The sequence below is a fragment of the Sciurus carolinensis genome, chromosome 4 (assembly GCF_902686445.1).
Source record: "Sciurus carolinensis chromosome 4, mSciCar1.2, whole genome shotgun sequence".
NCBI classification, from domain to species: Eukaryota; Metazoa; Chordata; class Mammalia; order Rodentia; family Sciuridae; genus Sciurus; species Sciurus carolinensis.
In genome coordinates this window covers 157,645,209-157,668,175 of record NC_062216.1, presented here as the reverse complement: position 1 = coordinate 157,668,175, position 22,967 = coordinate 157,645,209, and the positions used below count along the sequence as shown (strand labels likewise).

Genomic DNA, 22,967 nt, shown 5'->3' with positions numbered 1-22,967 from the left:
CCAGCCTCAGCAATTTAGTGAGGCCCTAAGAACTTAGTGAGACCCTGACTCAAAATAAAGAATATAAAGATTGGAGATGTGGCTCAGTAGTTAAGCACTCAAAAAAAAAGCAGTTAAGATATTGATGAAATTCTGCTTTAAGGCAACCTGTTTCCATCTGGCTTTGCTGAGAGGTGGGATGGAGAGGTGAGTGTGCACAGACACAGGGGCCAACCATTCAGGACCACTGTGGGCAATGACTTGACCAAGGGAAGTTTTCCATCTGACTGGTAGGGAAAACTCAAGCATCCCCTTAGCATTGTTAGAAGGAGATAGTGATGATTTAGGGACTTATCATTCTAAGCTTGAGTTATAAACTCTGTTTTAGTCTGCTTTTCTCATCACTGCAACCAAAAGACATGACAAGAACCCTTAGAGGAGAAAAAGTTTATTCGGCTCACAGTTTCAGAGGTCTCAGTCCATAGGCAGCCAACCCCATAGCTCTGGGCCGAGGTTGAGGTAGAACATCATGGCAAAAGAATGTGGCAGAGCAAAGCAGGTCAGGACATGGCAACAAGGAAGCGGAGAGAGAGTTCTGCTCACCAGGGACAAAAGGCACACCCCCAGTGACCCACCTCCTCCAGCCACTTCCTGCTGCTGTAGAGTCACCACCCAGTTAATCCATATCAGTGGCTTCATCCACTGATTAGGTTTCAACTATTGCAATCCAATCATTTCACCTCTAAACTTTATTGCATTGTCTCACACATGAGCTTTTGGGGATCCCTAATTTCCAAACCATAACACTCTGAAACTTTAAATGCTAATAGCAGAAAGTTACTTGGTCAGTGTTTATGCCTCCCCTCCTGCTACTTCTCCTGTGTCCCTGCCCGCACGACTCCCCTGCATAAAATTGTAGGGGTGCAAAGTTGAGTTTGTATATTAATGAGGACAAACACAAAATCAGTGACTGTGTGCAGGGCTTTTGATGCTGACGGGTGTGACTGTGCTGAGGAACATGCGTCCAGGAGGTTTAAATCAGATGGAATGGGGGACAGCTTCCATCTGAAGTGACATGTATTTTGAAGAATAAGTAAGCATTAGTTTAGGTGAAGAAAGCCGTCCCAAATAGATGGAATGTACAAAGGTGCAAAAACTTTAAAAGGGGCGTATATATTTTTAAATGGTTTTAATTTTAAAAGTAACCATATACCTTAACACTCATTTTGGGAGCTCAAAGTGCTATGTTGGTTAATTTGTCATAGGACCTTACACATGTGGTTAAAGGATATTGAGAGGCCATCTGCTCCTTCTCTCATCATTGAGACTAGATCATCCATGAATACACTCGGGAGTTACCGATGGCTGTCACAGAAACAGGTGACGCCTGGCATACTTCCCACCTGTTGTGATGTGCTTTTGTACTCACATTTAAGTCTGATGTGATGCTCTTTATTTCAAAGCAGATTATAGCAGCATGCTGTGAGAAGCTAATCTATGTGTAGAGTCCTTGTCTGCTTTTGTTGAGTAATGGAAAGAGTGAACGTGCTTAGCACTGTCACCACAGCAGGATGGGCACAGGCCAGCTGAACACAAACGTGGACAGTCAGGCCTTGGAAAACTTCAGCCTTTTGAGAGAGACAGGTTTCTTTAAAAACAATTTTAATTCAAATGTAAAAAGTGTCGTAGATCACTTATTTTCTATATGGTTTTGTCATAGGTTTATTTGACATGGCCTGTGCCAAACTGTGCCGAGGGCTGCCCAGGTTCCTGGATTAAAGATGGCTATTGTGATAAGGCCTGTAATAATTCAGCCTGTGACTGGGATGGTGGTGATTGTTCTGGTAAGGATGTGTTAAAATGTTATTTTTTCATGTTTACAAAAATGAAAAAAAAGGTTTTTTTTTCATTCTAATCACAATTGAAGATATGCTGTAGACTTAATTAAATCATGTATTTGAAGTAGTCAGTGTTTCATAGACTTTTGGTACCAGAGCTTGAACCCAGAGGTACTTAGCCACTGAGTCACATCCCTATCCCTTTTTATTTTTTTTATTTTGAAGCAGGGTCTTGCTAAGTTGTTTAGTGATTCACTGAGTTGCTGAGGCTGGCTTTGAACTTGGGATCCTCCTGCCTCAGCCTCCTTGAGTCACTGGGATTATGGGTGTGTGCCACCATGGCTGGCGGTGATCCATAGACTCTGTGTGATCATAGTAGTGATCATTATTCTCCTGTGACCCAGCTTATTCCTGTTATCCATTACTGAGGACACTTTCCCATGTTGGCCTTGCATTTGAAAATACCTTTTCTTATTACTTAAAATATGAAAACCTAGAATACTATATGTAAACCTAAGAGAAATCACTCTAAGTGGCCTTATAGGAACTCGTGGCTAGGAGCTTTCACTAGCAGATTGCAACATGTCTGGAATAATTGAAGAAATGCAGCTTCTTCCCCTTCTCATATACTCATATTTGGACTTGTTGATGATAGCAGTTTTTTAAATTTACTTACTACCTTACAATAAAGTGTTACATTTACAGAGCATTACTCATTATCTACTTGAATTTCTTGATTACCTAAGAAAAAGTGTGTTTGTGTATAGATGCTGTCATCCCCGTGTTCCTTATGGAGGGAACATTTGGAAATTTGTTGACAATTTGAGAAAACAAAGCTTCAAGTTATGCTTCAGTCAGGCATACTTTTAAAAAACATAAGCAACTATATAGGGAGAGAACAAAAATGTACGAAGTAGGCGTGTGCTGACCAGAGCCTCCACTCCTAGTAGAAAATTAGCATTCAGTAGAAGAGGTCATTACTCATGTTCAGACATGTTTTTGTGCAGTTTTGATGGGCATGGCTTTTGAAATAATCTCTTCCTGCTCTCCTGCCCCTCCATAATTGTCACCACACAGACAGAGTCCTGTAGCACTGTCAAGTGATGCTCTCTGTTCAGTTGTATTTTTTTTTTAGATACATTGTGACGGCAAAACCAGACCTGGTTGTGAAATGAAATTATAAAAATATTATGATAAGAAACCAATGCTTGGGGTCAGTTCCCCTCCCTTCTCTTAGCCTTTCTGCAGGAAGCTTAATAATTAACCACGGGTCCCTACCTTTTTGATTGCAAATAGCTGCCCTTAGGAGTCTAACTACTCCCTCTTGAAATGTAACAGATGGCCGTGATGTTAGAGACCCAGCACAAGGCCTTCAGCAGTGTAGATTAGAAATTTATTTAAAAGAGGAAAAAAGCCCCAATGATAGGATGGTCTAAGATGACGCCAAATAACCTATAAATGTTGTGAGAAACTGTGGATCAGGGCTCAGAATTTGGAGTTTTATTTTCTTCTGGGCTCGCTGACATAAAGTTTGTAGTTCTCTCCGAGTGCTGCATGCTGCTTCTCAACCAGTCTGTTTCCTGCAACAACATGAAATCTATTCAAGAATGTGGTGAAATTTTTCTGACCACAATTCATGCATCAGTGTCGCAAATACTAGTAAGAAATATCTTCTTTCAAAATTGTAAGCCTAGCAAGATTCTATCTTCCTCCCTCCCTCCCTCTACAGGTAACAGTGGAGGAAGTCGCTATGCTGCAGGAGGCGGGGGCACTGGGAGCATTGGCGTTGGACAGCCCTGGCAGTTCGGTGGAGGAATAAACAGTGTCTCTTACTGTAATCAAGGATGTGCAAATTCCTGGCTCGCTGATAAGTTCTGCGACCAAGCCTGCAACGTCTTGTCTTGTGGGTTTGATGCTGGCGACTGTGGGCAAGGTACATTTATTGCCATAAAAACATACCTAAAGTGTAAATCATGGACAAGTATAGGGGCTTTGGGGTGGTTATTATTTTTAGTAACTGATCTCTATTTCCCTTTCCATCCTTGCATCCAAATGAATTATAAGCTAAATCTAAGAGAAAGACACAGATCATTAGAAAACAGCTGACATTTAAGATTATCTTTTCTTTTACCTTTTACATTCTTTTAACATGCTGAATGCTTAATTTGGAAACAAAAAGGCAGGAAATAATTCATTAAATAAGGGGGATTTGAATATGGGTAATAGCTTATGAATGGAAGTCATTTTGTAGGAAATCTTTTTTTTTCTTCAAGTAGACAAAGAGAGATGAAAATTGGCATTTGGAATTTATTGTTAAGAATAAGAACTGAGCTACATCTCTAAGACGAGCCAGTGTCAACATTCTATGTAAATTACTGTGATTGTCTCAGTAACAAGAGCTGTATACCAATAGCTATTATGTTAGAATTTCTGATCACTCTTAAAAAGTAGAAGCTCAAACCCAAAGAATTAAAGGAAAAGGAGAAAAAAAATGCCTACTTTTTTTTTTTAAAAACCTTGTTTGTGCTTTTTCCTCTAGATCATTTTCATGAATTATATAAAGTAACTCTTCTTCCAAACCAGACTCACTATGTTATTCCAAAAGGTGAACACCTGCCTTATTTCAGCTTTGCAGAAATAGCCAAAAGAGGAATTGAAGGTGCCTATAGTGATAACCCTATAATTCGACATGCTTCTATTGCCAATAAATGGAAAACCATTCATCTCATAATGCACAGTGGAATGAATGCAACCACGATACATTTTAACATCACATTTCAAAACACAAATGATGAAGAGTTCAAAATCCAGCTAACAGTAGAGGTGGACACAAGGGAGGGACCCAAAGTGAATGCTACAACCCAGAAGTCTTATGAAAATTTGGATAGCCCCATAACACTTCTTCCAGAGGCAGAAATCCTTTTTGAGGATATTCCTGAAGAAAAACGCTTCCCAAAGGTCAAGAGACATGATGTTAACACAACAGGAAGATTCCAAGAGGAGGTGAAAGTTCCCCTGGTAAATATTTCGCTCCTTCCAAAAGAGGCCCAGTTGAGTCTTAGCAACTTGGACTTGCAACTGGAACAAGGAGACATCACTTTGAAAGGATACAATTTGTCCAAGTTAGCCTTGCTGAGATCATTTCTGATGAACTTACAGGATGATAAAGTAAAAAATCAAGCTACTATAACAGATGAAATAAATGACAGTTTGGAGGCCCCACCGGAAGAACGGGCTCACAAAAGCCTAAGCATCTTAGGAGGCCCTCAAAGATTACACACGTCAGCTCTTCCATCAGGGATAATAAAAGTGAACTCCCAGGATCAGAATCCACCCCTGCTCTTGGAGACCAAAGTAAGATTTAAATTGGAAAATCAGACCCAAAATATAAGTGGAAGTGTATCTAAAGGAAAGCTTTCATCTCTGATTATTCCACCGGAAACCCATGTAACAAAAGAAAAGAAAATCATAGGAAAAGACGATGAGAAAAACAAAATGGAGGAAGAGGCTAAAGATCTCCTAGACGCTCATGAGGTTATACCTGGAAGAAAGCTACAGCATTTCACAGGAACTTACCTGGGCTTTTTGCCTTGGGAAAAAAAAAAGTATTTCCAAGATCTTCTTGATGTAAGTTAGATTCTGCATTATTCTTTGTCTCTCTCAGGAAGAATAAATAACCTTGTAATATAATATAATAACATTGATAATATAATAACTACATTTATTCAACACTTCCCTGTGCCAGCCACTAAGCTAAGTGCTTTTCTTACATGATTTCTTTTAATTTTCCCAGAAGCTGTGCTTATAAAACTGCCTTATAAGGGCATTTATTATTGTTACCGCCATCTTACAGTTTTGGAAACAGCCATAGTATGAGTAAGGAGTTTAGCAAGGGATGTACCCTGAGGAAGTAGAACAGAGTGGCATCTTGTCTTTACTTAGCATGGCAGAGCTGACGTTTTTCCAGCTTTACTGAAAGAAAAACCTGAATTTCAGGTAAGTTCCTTAGCTTTTCCAATATCACAGCAGAAAGTCAGTGTGAGCCAAAACTAAAAGTTGGAGTGCTCTTCCCTGTGCCATGGCCTCCAGTTGTAGAGTCCTTCGTTCATCTCCCAGGTGCCATCCCAGTGCTCAGTGCTGGGGAATACAAGATGACCAGTACATAGTTGCAACCTATGTAGCAACTTGGAGAGCAGTAGGAATGACAGATTTGTGAGCAGATAGTTGTAGCAATGAGATAAGTGTCTTGGTTTAGATCTGGGAGAGGAGACTAAACGGAGAGCTCCTTGGCTCTGCTGCCAGTATGGGGGACAGCATCCAGGAGGAAGTGCCCCAAACCAGGAGTTGACAGACCATGAAAAGTCACATGATCCAGACTGTATGGGGAAGAAGCAGAGCCACTAGTACCTGCTGGACTGGGAGAAGAAATTGGGTGAAGGGGAACTATGTCTCATTCTCTCAGTGTTTTCAGAAAGTGTTTTGTTTTGCGCTAGGCACTTAGGATCATTGAGTGAAGGACTGCCAAGTTCTTACCTGTGTTTATTTTTCACACTTTTCCCTCTTTCCTTTTAAAAAATAAAAAAAATAAAATTTACAAAAGCAGAGCTGTAGACTTGTGATAAAAATTGCAAGCAGTGCAAAAATATACCATGAAAAAAGGGGGAAGGTGCATGTTCCTCAGTCTCTGCCCTTGAGACAGCCATTCTTCATAGTTTGATGGGTACCCTTCTAGTATTTTTCTGTAGGTATGCACACATACAAGTTATATCGTTTCTGCTTTGCAGCAGCGAAATTACAGTGTAAATACAGTTCCCTGGATTTGACTTCGATTGAATAGTATATGGGTGGACTATGCCTGTCACTGCCATTTTTCGTTTAAATGACTGCAAATTATTTCCAATGTTTCACAATTACAAATAACTTAGCAATGAATATACTTGTACATATGTGTCTTACACTTCAGTAAATTTTATTTATGTAGGTAGAATTACTAGGTTAATGTATCAGGTGCTTATAAACTTTAAATATATCCTAAAATGTTGTACCACTTAGCACTAGAACAAGCAGCATATTGGAGTGCTTGTTGCTCCACAGGCTAACCAATACCAGGTAATGTCAGTTTCTTTACTGATTTTAATTGGTACTGATTTTAACTGATTTTAATGTCAGTTTCTTTACTGATTTTAATTTACTGCTCTTATTTAGGGTGTCTGTATACTTAAGAATCAGATTTAAACTATCTTTAAAGATAGTATTTAAGTAATTTTTTAGAGATTTTTTTGCATGATTTTTGGTTTTTAAATCCTAATCTTTACTTACAGTGTGTATAACAAGTTTTTATTTTTATTTTGCTTTTTTAGGATTTGACAGGTCTGGAACACATGTTAATAAATTGCTCAAAAACACTACCTGCTAATGTCACTCAGTTTTTGGGAGCAAAAACATTTCCTGTTCTGTAATGTGTCTTTGAATTCCTTGCCAATTTTCTTTGCCCATTTTATTCTGCCTCTTATTAGTTTTGATTTTATAATGTTAACATTGTTATATGTGAAAGCAAAATTGTTTCTTATTCTTATGTTCATAACTCATTTACTTGCTACTTTGATATCACCAGCACAAAATAGCTTGATATTGAAAGTACTGCCACCTGGAACTTGGTTTTCTTTCCATTTTCCTATGTATTGACACACACTGTTCCCTGCAACTATAAAGTTTTCCAGTCACCCTAACTCTGATCACCCTTTGACTCAGCAGAGGATGTGGTGTTGGGTGACAGAGCTGTACAAGGGAGACTAGTTTGGAGGAGCCCAGAGCCTGTTTGAAAGCCACATGTTTGACTGTTACTCCATAGAAGTGGCATCTTGCAACCAGTAACATCTGTATTCATAAAGTTCTCCATGTTCCTTATACTACAGTCCATGTCTCTCTTATTTAGGAGAAATCCATTACACCTAAAGAAGTAAATTTACTACCGTTGAGAAGGCTTTTCCAAAGAGATATTCCCGACCTGTGCCATAGACATACCCTATATCTAAGCCTGTAATACTGTAGCCATTAGTTACATGAGGCTATTGAGCTCTTGAAATGTGGCTAGAATAAAATTTCAAATTTTATTTTAAAAAAAGAAAGTACTGCCAAATTTACATGTAAATAAATGTTCTTAATGTTCCATGAATTGACTTCAAAATCTCATGATCAATGAAAAGTCCTTCAAGAATATCCTATAAACAGACCTTTTTGACACAACTGTTGTTCTCAAGCCCATGTTGGGAATTTCAGTGCCTTTGCACTAAGTATAACCCTGAGTTATGTGGAATTATCCTTTCAGGAAGAAGAGTCATTGAAGACACAATTGGCATACTTTACTGATAGCAAACATACTGGAAGGCAGCTAAAAGATACGTTTGCAGATTCACTCCGATATGTAAATAAAATTTTAAACAGCAAGTTTGGATTCACATCTCGGAAAGTCCCTGCACACATGCCTCACATGATTGACCGAATCGTTATGCAAGAACTGCAGGATATGTAAGTCTTACTTGTGTTTGAGTTACTTGAGTTACAGAGCTAAAGATACTTGAAATTTGTACATTCACTCTGCAAAATTTATAGCTCTAATATTCCATGGCTGATATTTTTAAGGATATTATCTAAATAAATAAATAGAAAAAGCCTATGTTCACAGATGATAGCTTCCATATATACTCTTACCATCCAGAGCTCACTGTGTGTTATATTTGGACAGGTTCCCTGAAGAATTTGACAAGACATCGTTTCACAAAGTGCGTCATTCTGAGGACATGCAATTTGCCTTCTCTTATTTTTATTATCTCATGAGTGCAGTTCAACCACTGAATATATCTCAAGTCTTTGATGAAGTTGATACAGACCAATCTGGTGTCTTGTCTGACAGAGAAATCCGAACACTGGCTACCAGAATTCATGACCTTCCTTTAAGTTTGCAGGTCTTCTATTGTTTTAGTTTAAACTTTGTGGCATTTAAAATGAAAATTGTAATTCTGAAAGTCTCTTTTTCTGCTATATATTTTGATTTAATTCAAGTAAAAGTAATCCTTAGTATTTAATGTGGATTTCATAACTAGTTGGCTTTAGGTGCCAGAATTAAAAACAAATTTGAAGTTCATATTTTATGAGTTTACTTTCTGTAGGTTTTTAATAGGGATTATCTTCCCCTTATCTGGGGAAGAGCTGGAGAGTAGGTACCTACTATGATTCTTGTGGTAAGTTCATTCAGGGCCTTTAGGCATAATGACTCTCCATCTCAACCTGGCTCCTCGATTAGTGCATCTTGAAGCTTAGGAGTAGGAAACTCACTAATGGAGAGTTACAGGGCCTCCCTTCTTGTGACCCTGGACCATCTTTTATAAAATGTGTGTGCAGGCCAGTATGTTCCCCTTTGAGATGAGGATGAAATATTAGTGTTTGTATTCTCATTCTGCTCTTATTTAGGGTGTCTGTATACTTAAGAATCAGATTTAAACTATCTTTAAAGATAGTATTTAAGTAATTTTTTAGAGATTTTTTTGCATGATTTTTGGTTTTTAAATCCTAATCTTTACTTACAGTGTGTATAACAAGTTTTTATTTTTATTTTGCTTTTTTAGGATTTGACAGGTCTGGAACACATGTTAATAAATTGCTCAAAAACACTACCTGCTAATGTCACTCAGCTAAACCACATTCCCCCAACTCAGGAAGCATACTATGATCCCAATTTGGTAAGTGGCCTGGGTATATGTACTCTTATATCAGGTGTTATTTACTTGTAGGCGAGAGGGTAGCAGCTCATTTTTGTGCTTCAGGGTTTCTTCTGGATGGTTCTTCTGGATGGTTGACATAATCCAGAAGGATAAAGTACTTAAAGTTTGTGGAAAAAATGTTTTGTAAGCTCTATAGACTGTTTTACAAATGTTAGTAATTATTTGCTAACATGTTCTTAATCATGGAAAAGGTATATATGTAATCATTGTAGGTGTTTTTCCTGCTTTTGGAGAGAATAAAATCAAGGTTTTAGAAATTAGATTGCACATTCTCAGTTACACAACTTTTAAAACAATAAACTAGTTCAGTTGACTCTGAATCATGCAGAAAGAAATCAATGATCTGGTTTAAAGAAAAAAAAATATATGTCTAGATACAACTAAATTTCTGTCTATTATCAGGAATCTGGGTGCACCCTTTCTCTATGAGAGGGTAAGTAGGCATGGGTGCTCCAGGCTGCCCTGTCTTTTTCCTTTATGTTCCTCGTAGTCACCCCTGAGTGTGGCTAAGACAGAAGAGAAGGACAGAGGAAAGGCTGCGGGTCTCCTGAACTGCTTCCCCTCAGCCTTTCTCCTTAGCCCCATCCTCTGTGGTCGTCAGTTCCTTTGGGATGATTGAGTCGTGTACTGAGAGGCCACTCACTTCCCTCAGTAGCCACCCAGCCTGTTTTATTCTCTCCATCCATCTCTGTTTTTATATCTTCCTTTCATTTATGTTTCCTTCCTTCATTGTTTGTTTCTCATTTTATTTTTGTTTTTGTTTGTTTGTGGTGCTAGGGATCAAACCCAGGGCCTTAAGCATGCTAAGCAAGCGCAGTACCACTGAGCCACGTCCCCGACATTCCCAATGCTAGTTTTCTTCTTTCTCTTATAAACTTCTAGTAAGACTTTAACCATTACCAATCCTTGTACAGAACTTGTAGAAGTGTGCTCTTCTCTAAGGAAAGATGATAAGCAGCTGGAAAACAGTCATCTTGCCTTGTGATACTATCACAAAGTGAGAGATTATTGAAAATTTTCAATTTTCCTTCGAAATGTATACATCTTCTTTCATTAGCAGAATATTATTTTGTGTTTGCCAAATTTTTGGCATAAAATTTCAAATCAGCAAATATTCTTTGAGAGCCAAAAATTAAGTAAGGCTGCCTTGTTAATGATTATAGACTTGAGGCTCATGTGCAGAAACTGTTGAAGACCTAAGTCTTAGTTGTACTGGCAGCATTAACATTACTTGAGTGAACTCATTCAAGGCATAGGCTTCATTAATGTAATTAATGTAATTAACAGATTACACTCAGGGTGAAGAAAGTGTTTTCTAATTAGACTATGAAATTACAAGTTAGTTTGTGAATATCAGATAGACTAGCTCTATATGATTATAGAACTATAACCAGATGATAGTTCTGTAGGTTATAATTATAGGTTAAATTTTCTTTCTGAAAAACACTAACATGATTTTTTCTGAAAAATACTAACATGATTTTTTTTTTTAATATTGCATGAAAATATTCACCTCAGTGAATATAAGGTACCCCTTACATTTTGTCCCTCAGGGGAGTGTCTCGCTCACTCTCTCCTCACTGATGTAACATCTGACATATTTGTATTTCCTCACAGCCACCGGTCACTAAAAGTCTAGTAACCAACTGCAAACCAGTAACTGACAAAATCCACAAAGCATATAAGGACAAAAACAAATATAGGTGAGTAGTACATACATTTTCTCTTTGTTTAGTTTAACACTAGTTATAAAGGTCTGACATTTTCATAATTCTTTCAATATTTTTCTTTTAAGCATTCTTCTAAAATTTATATAAGATTGTTTTCTTTAGGAATACTGAAAGATTCCGTCATTCGGTGGATGCTGAATCCACTAAAGTTTTTAAAAAATGCTTTTTGTATTGAAATTTTGTTTTTCATATCCACATAAATATTTAGACTCTTCAACTATGTTTTGATAATTAGGTTTGAAATCATGGGAGAAGAAGAGATTGCTTTTAAAATGATTCGTACCAATGTTTCTCATGTGGTTGGCCAGTTGGATGACATAAGAAAAAACCCCAGGTACTGATTTTTAAAAATTATTTTTAATTATGCAAATAAACCTGACTAAAAGGCAACAGGACCAGACAGAAGAGATCAATTTATTTCAGTTTAGAACAGACAGAAAGGCCTAATGGTGGAGGTAATGTTTTGAGCTGGGGCTTGACTGACAGGTGGGAGTGGCAAATTGAGATGGGACCCCATGTGGAAGGGCTGGCCTGGACGCCCAGGCATGGGCAACATGAGTTGTTCAGTGAAACTAAAGGGCAGACTGACATGGGGGCGAGGCCAGGCCTCTGGCACCCCCAGAATTATTAAAAGGCTGCCTCCAGAGCAGTTGTTTTGGTGGTTAAATTTATGTTCCCAATTCAAAGTGAAGTTCAGATGAACTTCAAGGACAAAGAAATGCTACCATAAAGGTGTGAAAATTAATCCAATAAACCAGTCATTCTTTGAGACAAATACATTTTGAGGTTTACATAAGCTTTGAAATTCTGCCTGACCCTAACTGTTGTTTTGGTGAGTTTGATAAAAATTAGTTAAAATTTGCTTGTCATTCATTTGTCATGAATGGTGGGCAATAATTGAGCCAGGCTGCTACAAAACCTGCTGGATTTTCATCAGATTGTCCAGAGGACCATTGGTACTGCTTCATGCAAGCATTCTGAAATAAGTTTCCAGAGACACAAATGCCATTTTAAGAGGATAATAGAATTCCAGTGCATCTAAAGGGTGGAGGTAGCCGATGCCCTCCCATGTAGGGCCACCATGACACTTACAGTTGGTGGAACAGCAGTGCTGTATATCAGTTGGCTGTTTATTTGTCCCCCAAGAAGTAGGATTTGACTTCAGTCTTACCAGTAGTTGCTTGGTTCAGCTTCATTCAGCTCTCCATGGACCAGTCATCTGATACATAACTGAGCTCTTTTGTAGGGATATCATCATTTATAGACTAATACTGACCATCACCAATAAAGCAGTCTTATTGAGGAAAAACATGAGTTAAAATTTGCATTTTTTGAGTTGTTTGTGTTAACTTTTGGGAGAGGAGGAGACCTTGGTGTATAAAATAAATACTTTTCATTTCAGAGTTTTTTTGGTTTTTTTGGTTTTTTTCAGTACTAGGAATGGAACTCAGGGCCTCTTGTATGATAGGCAGGTGCTCTACCACAGAGCTACACTCCAGCCCTACTTCTGAGTCTTTTAAGTGCCCTTGAAAGTCTTCAGTTTTGCCTCCTTTAAATTAGAATTTTAATTATAAATGACCAGAGATGTAAAATTTCTAGACATTGTAAAATGATGATATTTATTTTACAAGTCCCATTCTTCAGAATGGGAAAGGGGAAAGATATTGGAATTTCAAGAAAATTTAAAATATCTTTAATATTTACTTAATGTCTTTGGTCACCCAATAAAATCTTGCTTTTTTACAAAATATTTCTCACAAGTGCACCTTAAGCTATGACAATTAATAAATACCCAGCTTGCAAGTCTCTTTGTACATGCTCTACATTCCTCCATTTCGGATGCGCTGCTCTGCTTCTTAAAAAGTAACTTCAGTCTTTAGAATTCCTTCTGATTGGGATATAGAATTCCCCCTATTCTGCATGTCTCTTAGTCACTACTGACTCATAGAACTGATGTGAAAATTTACCATTTTGAATTGTAGCCTATACTCTTGTCTCTATGCTGGTTTGGAAGTGGTTGGGTGAAAGAAACTATAGCCATCTCTGTGGCACTGAAAGGTACAGGGCATTCGTAAAAAGACAGCAAGCCAGGCGTCCTTGACCGTTGTTGCCAGACCCAGTTCCCCCAGTATTTCTGAACACATTATTTTTACATCTTTGCTTATTTTGTTTTGTTTTACTTTTATGAGGGCTCTCTTTAAGACAGGCATGGAAAATCAGTGTTCAAACTAACTTGAGCTTAAGGATCTATTTATGTCTTTAACAAAGAGTGGAGGGTAGGCAGGGTCCAGCCTCAACTTTGCTTTGGCTTCTCAGCTCTGCTGCCCTCCTGCTGAGCTGGCTTCACCTGTAGATCACAGGCCTGTGACCACACATCCAAGAACTTTTAACATTGATGAACAATCAACTAATAGACAGGCTTTATTTAGTTTCCCAGTTGCCCCAGATGCCCCTGATAGCTACAGTCTGTCCATGTGTGTTTTAAATCTAGGATACATTCAAAGCTTTTGATATAGCTCTTGAGTATCCTTTGATTTAAAGAAATCCCTAAATTTAGGGAATGCGTGGTAGAGTGAACTTTCACATATCACTATCTTCAAGAATCATTATATATTTGCTCACTTCATCTAAACAAACTCACTCCATCACCATTCCTGAGTTAATTGTAAGCAAATCTCATTGTATCATTTTATCAGTACATTCTCTAGTACATATCTCTGAACTATAAGGATTCTTAAAAATATAACTGCAAGAACCATTTTCACTATGAAAAATCAATAGTGATTTCTTCTTTCTTTTTTCTTTTCTTTTTTCCCTTTGGAGGCGGGTACCCATGATTGAACTCAGGAACACTTGACCACTGAACCACATCCCCAGCCCTATTTCTTGTTTTATTTAGAGACAGGGTCTCACTGAGTTACTTAGCACCTCGCTTTTGCTGAGGCCGGCTTTGAACTTGTGGTCCTCCTGCCTCAGCCTCCTGCCTGGGATTACAGGCATATTCTACCACACCTGGCTCAGTAGTGATTTCTTAATGTCAACTATCTGGTCAGTGTATACCTCTCTCCACTGTCTCTCATAAGTATTTATATGTATTTTTAGGTTTTTTGAAGTGATATCAGATAAACTCATTGCAGCTAAATCTGCGGTTTCCCCTTCAATTTCTTTTTTCTAAACTATATAATTTGGGTGGGAGTTATATGAAGAGATCTGATCCCATATTCTATAAATTTTCCTATACTCTGTGCTTTTCTAATTATTTCTTAGTTGTTTAATGTGTTCTTATATCCCCTGTATTTTCCATGAATTGGTAGTTAGATGTGAAGGCTTTATTAAATATTTCATTATATCTACTTTGAAAGTGTGGTCTTTGGACCCCTTTTTTTTTTTTTTTTGGACTGGGAATTTAAGCCAGTGATACTTTACCACTGAGCAACATCCTCAGTCATCCCCAGACTTCTGAGATGGGACTGAGTTGCTGAGTCTGGCCTCAAAGTTGTGGTCCTCATCCCTCAAATTCCCAAGTAGCTGGGATTATAGGTGTTTGCCAACTGAGCCCAGACCCACCATTTTAATGGTCCCTTGATTTAGTAAATTTTATCTTGAAGAGAACTTGAAAGAAGTAGGGAAGCACCATTTTAATCTGCTTTTTGCAGATTACAGCTAGCATGTTGCAACTTGATTAGAGAAATACTAATTAAAAACCATCTAACTCATAGACTATAGCTCTGAGGCATGGTGTCTATCTCAGTTATCTATCTATTCATAATATAACCATCAGTTCAGAGAATTTGGCTTTAGGTACTTAATAACTTTTTTTCCTAGCTGCTGACAGAATATTCCAGTCAGGATTCACTAATGGAAATCATTAATTTACTATCATAGCCAGAAGACAGATAATCTTTAAGATTACCTTACCCCAGTTCTCTTATTTCACAGTTGAGGAATTTCTGGAGGAAATTTTTACAGAACATTACTTCCCTAGAGTCATCAGCAAACACAACAGCTTGGAACATAAATCCATTTAAAATACATTTGGAGCCAGGCATGGTGACGCCTGTAATCCAGCAGTTGGGAGGCTGAAGAGGAGAATCACAAGTTGGAGGACAGCCTGTAATGAGACCTGCCTCAAAATAAAATAGAAAGTGCTGGGGTTGTAGCTCAGTGGTGGGGCACTTTTATACCTGTGCAAGGTCCTGGATTCATTGGTCAATAATGAATGAATGAATATGAGTGACATTTGCAATCCACATTCTTCAGTTTGTTAGGTCAGGATCAAGTTCATGATAACCGTTAACCCTGTCTCTCAATTATTTCAGGAAGTTTGTTTGCCTGAATGACAACATTGACCATAATCATAAAGATGCCCAGACAGTGAAGGCTGTTCTCAGGGACTTCTATGAATCCATGTTTCCCATACCTTCCCAATTCGAGCTGCCAAGAGAATACCGAAACCGTTTCCTTCATATGCATGAGCTGCAGGAGTGGTAAAATCTCATTTTTCATATAAAAGTGTGTGTGCATATATATACACATAGCTTTATTTTAAAGAAGTGATATTTCTTTTATGTGTTATTTGTTGTGTATTTCTTTCTGAAAATACAGTTAGAGGGACTCGGGATATAGCTCAGTGGTAGGGTGCTTACTTAGCATGCACAAGGCCCTGGATTCTGTCTCCAGCACTGCAAAAAAAAAAAAAAAAAAAAGAAAGAATATACAGTTATAGTTTTTATTGTGTTTAATATGTGAAAAACATTTAATGGCACTTTAAGGGATTTGAAAAAATTTGTGACTAGGTTTTTCTGGTGTAATTAGAACTTCATTTATTTAGTCAGCTGTTTGCTGATGAACATAGAAGTGAAGAGGAAGTTTTGTTTAGCACAAAATGGGAGTCACATGAAGTCAGTGTGGGCTGCACTGGGGATGTGTCTTTAGAAAAATGGAATTGGGTGAAGTCCTGAAGGCAGTCTCAGACAGTGGTGAGAAAGGATCTATGAGCAAAAGGTTAGAAAAAGTGAGGGGGATGTGGGTGGCTGCCAGCCTGACTTAGCTGAATTCATATGCTGAAAATGTGGGACGAAGTCTGGAAGAGAACTAGGAGCCCATTTGGTTTAGTGTTTAGAAATTATCTGATAGAGTTATGAAGGGATGGAAACCAGGGAAGACAAGCATCAACAATAGTGTTTTAAAAAATTGAAATGAAAGTCCCATAACCCACACTTCTCCATTTCTAAGTGCACGATTCAGTGGCATTTAGGGCATCTATAATATTGTACAACATCTCCCCAGTTTGAAAACATGTCATCACTCCAGAAGAATTTCCCATGCCCATAAGCAGTCACTCCCCATTGCCTTTACCCCCTGCCCTGGTAACCTTTAGCCTTCTTTCTCTCTGGAGTTGCCAGTTCTGGATATTTTTTGGTAGAAGGAATCATACAACATGTGACCTTGTGCATCTATGACTTAGGGTCGCTTTTTTTTTTTTTTTTTTTGGTGGAATAACCTGGGACTGACCTCATGAGTTTCATTTCAAATGACAGTCATAGAAATGGGAAAGAAGAGTAAGCTGTTGCAAAGAAATGGTGACCTGGGCTTGGTGCCTTCCCAGATACAAGGGTGAGGAGGGCCAGAAGTTGCCTGAGGTTTCAAGCCTGGTTAACTTAGAAAAAACAGTGTCATTGGCCTACAGGGACATTGAGAAGGATAACTGGTGTCGTGGTGGTATGGGAACAGCAATACCTAGAAGAGAGAGTTGGTAAGAGGGATGGAGGCTGGAACTGAGAAGGCCTGATTCAGGAAATCATTTGTCACAGAGCTTACAGTGGACATTATGATCCAGGATAGACTCTTAGCAGGTGAGTTCAGAGAGTAGCTGAGAGTCAAAAAAGAAGATGCGAGCGTGTTACACTTAGAAGGCCTGAGAAGAAAAGGCAACCATCAAAAAAGATACCTGAAGCAACTCCTAACTATCTAGGGAAAAGTGCAAGTCACACTAATGTGGCCATTGTTTTTGCTTTCTGCTATACTTAATTTTCCATCCTACATTTTTTCCTTAGTTATCTACCATGGGCATCATCATCACCTATACTGAATGTTAAGTAACAAGCACTGTACTGAGAGCTATCTGTCTGTTTTCTCACTTTGCCATCAGCTGTGTCCTTTGTAACCCTTGTTATAAAGGGATCTAGAGCATGGAGCTAGGAGGTAGCCTGCACAGGGCATCTTGGTTTGGGAGTGGGGAGCCCATATGGGGACCAGGGCAGCCCATTACCCAGAGCCTGGCCCAGCCCCTGCCCAGCCTTGTTCCCCATCAGTACCACTGTCGGCCCTGTCAGAGTAGTGCGCCAGTGCTGCAGTGCTTGCTGTATGCCAGACACAGTAATCCAGGTGCTGTTGAGTAATGCTCCACTGAAATAGCTGGCAGGTGGCTGGCCCAGCCTGGCTGTCTGCCCTCTGCACATCCCACTGTATTCCAAAGTCACTTTGTACATTTCCTTTATCTTTTATTCTCTTGCACTGCCAGCATTTAAAGATAATTTTATCTTTCAATTTAGAAAGATTTTTGCCTGCCTTCCTGTGCCAAGCACTAGGAGTACCAAGACAAAAGGCATAGGCTTAGAGCAACCTACAGTTTATCCAGGAAACCAGACACCAGGAAGATGGCTGAGTTAGTGTTCTGAGTGTGACTGTGGGGTTCAGTGCTGTTGGCACATGAACGAGGGAACAGCTGATTCTGCTGGGGAAAGGTGACATTTTTTAAATCTGGTTTTGAATTATCAAAATGACTTTTCCAGGTAGGGAAGAGCACTTCTAGTAGAAGAAATGGCATGTGTTAAGGGAAAAGAGAGGTTCTGAAGGCCCAATTCTGAGATTAGATCTTTTCCTTTGTTAGAGTTGGATAGGAACGGTTGGCAGGTGCAGTGCTGATAGCTGTATTTTTAAATTTTTCATAAGGAATTGTTATGAACCATGGGTCTTGGCCTCCAGAGGTGACAAGGAATAGTCTCTCGTTATTTTCATCTCTAGCTCAGAGGAGGAAGCTCTTTAGATGGTCCTAAGTGTCAGCTCTCTAAATGTAGTCTGTGACCAAACTTACCTTCAGGGGCCCAACTGAATATGGACAACATGAGCGGGACATAAGTCACTCTTAACTAATGACAGCGAAACCATGTACAGAGGTACATATTTTCTTTCTTCTGTCTGAACAGGAGGGCCTATCGGGACAAATTGAAGTTTTGGACCCACTGTGTACTAGCAACCTTGATTATATTTACTGTGTTCTCATTTTTTGCTGAACAGGTAAGTTTTATATATTTTACATAGGAATCAGATAGTATTTCTTGCTATGTTATCATAGAAAATGATTTAAATTCACAACTAGAACATTTTAAATTCTCCTGTTAGCTTATAGCACATATGTCAATATGTAAAATGTATTTCATAACATTTGGGCAGCCAGTGTAATAGCTCTTTATTCATGTATCTTCTAACTCCATTAACTCTTCTTGCCTGACTTCCAGTGAATTAACTTGTACACTTCAGCCAAAACTTAAAAACTCAACTTTTAACCAAAAACTGCCTAGAATCCTTGTTTGATGCTAGTTTTTATGGGTCTCTGATTTCCTTCCTTTCTCCTAACTTTCCTGAAGTGACCTTGGCATCTTCTCCTCAGATACCCCCTGGGTCTGTGTGTCCTGCACACACTGGTAGTATACCTCGCACTTACACTTCCTTTGAATTGCTGGGTTCCCCTTTCTCCCCACTCTGTACTGTTTCCAGCCCCTTACCCTGGGGCTCACCTCTGCACCCACTCTTAGCTTCCTTGAAATGAAGGTCCAGAAGAAGGAGGGTTGAAAAGAGAGGGATAAGAGAATCCTCATTAGGCTGCAGGGATGAAATGCTCTGAAGAAAAAGGGGGAGAATGGCAACTGGGGTGACCTAATTTGTATGTGGTAGACAGCCCCACCCCAGCCTCCAATCAGGGAAACTCTTGAGTGACCTTTTCTAGCTGTCATTCGGAGGAGATGTACATCAAGTTTACTTGCACCAAGAGAATGGAAGTGACTAAAAATTGAGAGCTTTAGAATAACTGACTGAGCTTCTTGCCACTGAAGGAAAGAAATTCAGGAAATGGAGATTGGACAGGTGAGCAGGATGACAACTTAATCTTTATCCATCTTTAGGATAGTTGGTGTAGTTTGTTCCTGATGTTTGTTTCCATTGTTCCTGGCAGGTAAAAACCTTAGGGAAAAAACTCAAAAAGATTACCTACTTTTAGAATAGGAGTCCATCAAGAGTTTTATGAGTCTGCTCTAAGCTGTCCAGAGAGAGAAAAAGAGGGAGCTGACCTGAAAGAAGCCACTGGGGGGCAGTGGAAGGAAACAGGAGGGTCAGTCTTCCCTGGGTCCTTTATACCAGCAGAAAGCCCTGAACAGAATGAGAGGCAGGAATGAGAAAGGAAAGGAAGATGCCCTTCCTTGCCTCTCTTTACCCTGCTCTCTAGCTACTTGAAACAAACTCCTTCTCCCCGCCTTTCCTACCACCCAGACGAACAAACCAGCCAACACTGCCTCTTCCTCTGCTCAGAATCCCAGTGTACCAACCAAACCATAGTGTTGCATGCCTGGGCAAAGCCCTGCTCCAGCCTCCCAAGGCCGTAGTAACCCGCTCTACCTGGCAGGGGAGAGGGAAGCAAAGCACACAATAGGAATCCCAGATGGAAACCATAAAGAACGTTTGTTTTTTCATTGACTCTCCTCCTTCCCCCTGGAGAACTAGTTTTTAATTGGTTCTTTTTAGTTATACATGACGGTATAATTCACTTTGATATAATTATACAAGCATGGAATTATTCTAATTAGGACCCCATTCTTGTGGATGCTCATTGAAACTTTATTATAGTGGTGGTGACGTTTTCTATTTTAATTATAGCACAGTAACTGTGTTTATAAGGAAAAAGTGTATTATTTATCCAAGTTCTAAACTGCTAATTTACAAAAGAACTTATGTATTACAACATAAATTAGGCATTATCTTTATTTTCAAATGATTTTTGTTAAGTATAGAAAAAGCTGTCAATAGGATTTTTAACAGGTATATTTTTAAAATTCTAGCTTACAACTGTAGTCATATTCAAACCCAGAGAATGTCTTACTGGTTAAACAGAGTCAGTTCCCTTTAGTGGAAAGACTCGACAAACAGAAATCTTGAAAATAAATGCCTGGTAATGGGTATATAAACATCTGTAGTTAAGGGTTTTAGATAGAGAGTGGACCAAAATAATTTTAATTCTCTTGGGTCTCTTTGTGGACATATACCTGGGCATATTGATTCTATAAAATTAGAGGTTGCTTTGTTTTCAGGGAGGAATGAGGAAACTTGTTTTTTGACATATTTTACATCTAAGACTATGGAAATGATTAAAGACAAATGGCTCTCAGAAAGTTTGATGTACCTACACTCTTTCATCAATATGGAAAATTGACATTTATTTCTGTCTTCCATCATTTAGTTAATTGCTCTTAAGCGGAAGATATTTCCCAGGAGGAGGATAAACAAAGAAGCCAGTCCCGATCGAATCAGGGTCTAGAAGATGTTCATTTGAGTATCACCTACCTCAGAATTTACTGAGCATTTTAAAACTCGGCATCACAGAAGTGTCTTTGGATGTGATGTGTAGCCAGCTTGGCCCAAAGAAGGGAAAACATTCGGAACCATACTGTGCTGTGGTATGAATCTAGTCCACTGCCCAGGAATTAGTTAATCAATTCTGAAAAATTACATGCGGAACAGCTCTGAACTGATTTTACTTCTAAAGCATTTGCTCATGGACCTGTCATCTTTTTATGAAAAGCTTCACTGATACGCTGCTACTTTCCATTTGTAACCATTACAAGCTAAGAGAGAAGCCCAAACCAGCTTGGGAGCAATTGCTAAGAGACCCCCATCTTTGCATTCCAAAGCCTTTTGCTATAGTTTTGCACTTTTGTTTTCTTTTTTCCATTTCCTATTCTTCAAATAAGTAGCTACTAAGTTAACTAGTTATTCTTGCTTCTGAAAAAAATGAATCAAGATGTCTAAACATGATTTTATAGATACTATTTAAATAATGCAGTTAATATCACCTCCTATTGGCAATATTCAAATTACTGATTTTATGAATGTGTAAGTGGTCTTAAACCACTAATAACTACTGAAGAGCTCAGTGACTGACATTGGAAATATTTTGTGCTTGTTTACTTTAATCCCTAAGAATACTGCAATTTTATGTGCAGGCCTGATTATAAGGGCTAGAGTTAATTAGCAGTGCTACCCACCAGATGTCATTATGTTCTGGAAATGTACATATTCAAACAGAAGTGCCTCATTTTAGAAATGAGTAGTGCTGATGGCACGGCACATTACCTGGGTGTCTAGTTTATACTTATCAGTATATTCTAATAGCTCTCTTTCTCTGAATTGGTTTTGTATAAAGCAAGGGTCAACAAACTTTTTGTGTAAAAGGCCAGATAGTAAATAATTGCAGGACACAAATGTCTCTGTCACATACTGTTCTTCATTGTTGTTTAGTTTTTATGTTTTTAAGCAGTCCTTTAAAACTGTTAACTTTGTGTTTAGCTTGCAACAGTACAAGAACAGGCCACCAGCTAGATTTGGTCCACAGACTGACACTGGCTAAACACTGAGGATTAGTGTTTTTTATGTCTGGGGTACACCCTGACTTTCAGCCATGTTTTGTTATATCATTATACACTGGATTTGTGGAGACCTGATTCCATGAGTCCTTTTTGAACTTTGACAGGTATTTTAGATCATGATCTCAACAGTATTCTTCCACAGTGGCACACATTTTGTAAAAAGAACTTGAAATGTAAATACTGAGTTTGTGCTGTATTATGTATTTCAACAACTGAAGTCTCCTTAAAGTTATATTTGTCTGATGCTTTGATTTTTTTAAATCTGGGGATTTATTTTATCCACATTCAACAAATCACTTGAGTGCCTACATGGTGTTGTCCGACCCTGTACTGAACACTACTGAAATTAAGTGGAAAATAGGGTGAAGGAATATTTTAACACTGGAGAATATTGCTTTATAAGGAGAAAATAGGTTCAAGATGGAATTTATCATATGGTAAAAATTCAGGAGAATATCTGGGTTTCATTGTAAAAGCAAAGAATTTATTCTAGAAGTTACAGAGAAATGAACATTTGAGTATAATGGAGATTTATGAGTTAGATGAACAAGACCACACCTGACTAGGAGTTTGAAAATGGGATGGATAATAGAATCATAGAATGTTCTTGGAATCATTCATCTAATGATTCAGCAGAATATTAGAACATATGAACTTCAGAAGCTGATGAGTAGTCAGTGGCCTTCAGAATTTTTAAGGCATCAGAACCATTAGTTCAAATGAAATTCTATAGAAGTCCAATGTGTCTTAGTCCATTTGTACTACTAAAACAAAATACACGAGACTGGGTAATTTATGTAGAATGGAAACTTATTTTCTTATAGTTCTGGAGGCTGGGAAGTCAAGGTGCCAGCAGGTTTAGTTGTCGGGTAAGGGCTGCTCTGCTTCCAAATGTCACCTTGGAATGCTGTGTCCTCCTGAGGGGGGAGGAACACCATGTCC

The 22,967-nt window shown here is 38.5% G+C and overlaps 1 protein-coding gene across 1 annotated transcript in view; it reads left to right on the top strand.

Moving 5' to 3' along the window:
• The window catches only part of Gnptab (N-acetylglucosamine-1-phosphate transferase subunits alpha and beta), a 77,001-nt gene extending 54,725 nt beyond the window's left edge, over nt 1-22,276 (top strand). Inside the window, exons 11-21 of the mRNA XM_047550162.1 lie at nt 1,700-1,823; nt 3,547-3,750; nt 4,357-5,444; nt 8,146-8,345; nt 8,563-8,782; nt 9,443-9,556; nt 11,216-11,301; nt 11,564-11,662; nt 15,648-15,815; nt 18,537-18,627; nt 20,840-22,276. Of these exons, the coding sequence (XP_047406118.1) occupies nt 1,700-1,823; nt 3,547-3,750; nt 4,357-5,444; nt 8,146-8,345; nt 8,563-8,782; nt 9,443-9,556; nt 11,216-11,301; nt 11,564-11,662; nt 15,648-15,815; nt 18,537-18,627; nt 20,840-20,917 (2,472 nt within the window). The 3' untranslated portion in view covers nt 20,918-22,276. The remainder of the gene's footprint in view (nt 1-1,699; nt 1,824-3,546; nt 3,751-4,356; nt 5,445-8,145; nt 8,346-8,562; nt 8,783-9,442; nt 9,557-11,215; nt 11,302-11,563; nt 11,663-15,647; nt 15,816-18,536; nt 18,628-20,839) is intronic.
• Nucleotides 22,277-22,967: the final 691 nt, after the last annotated feature.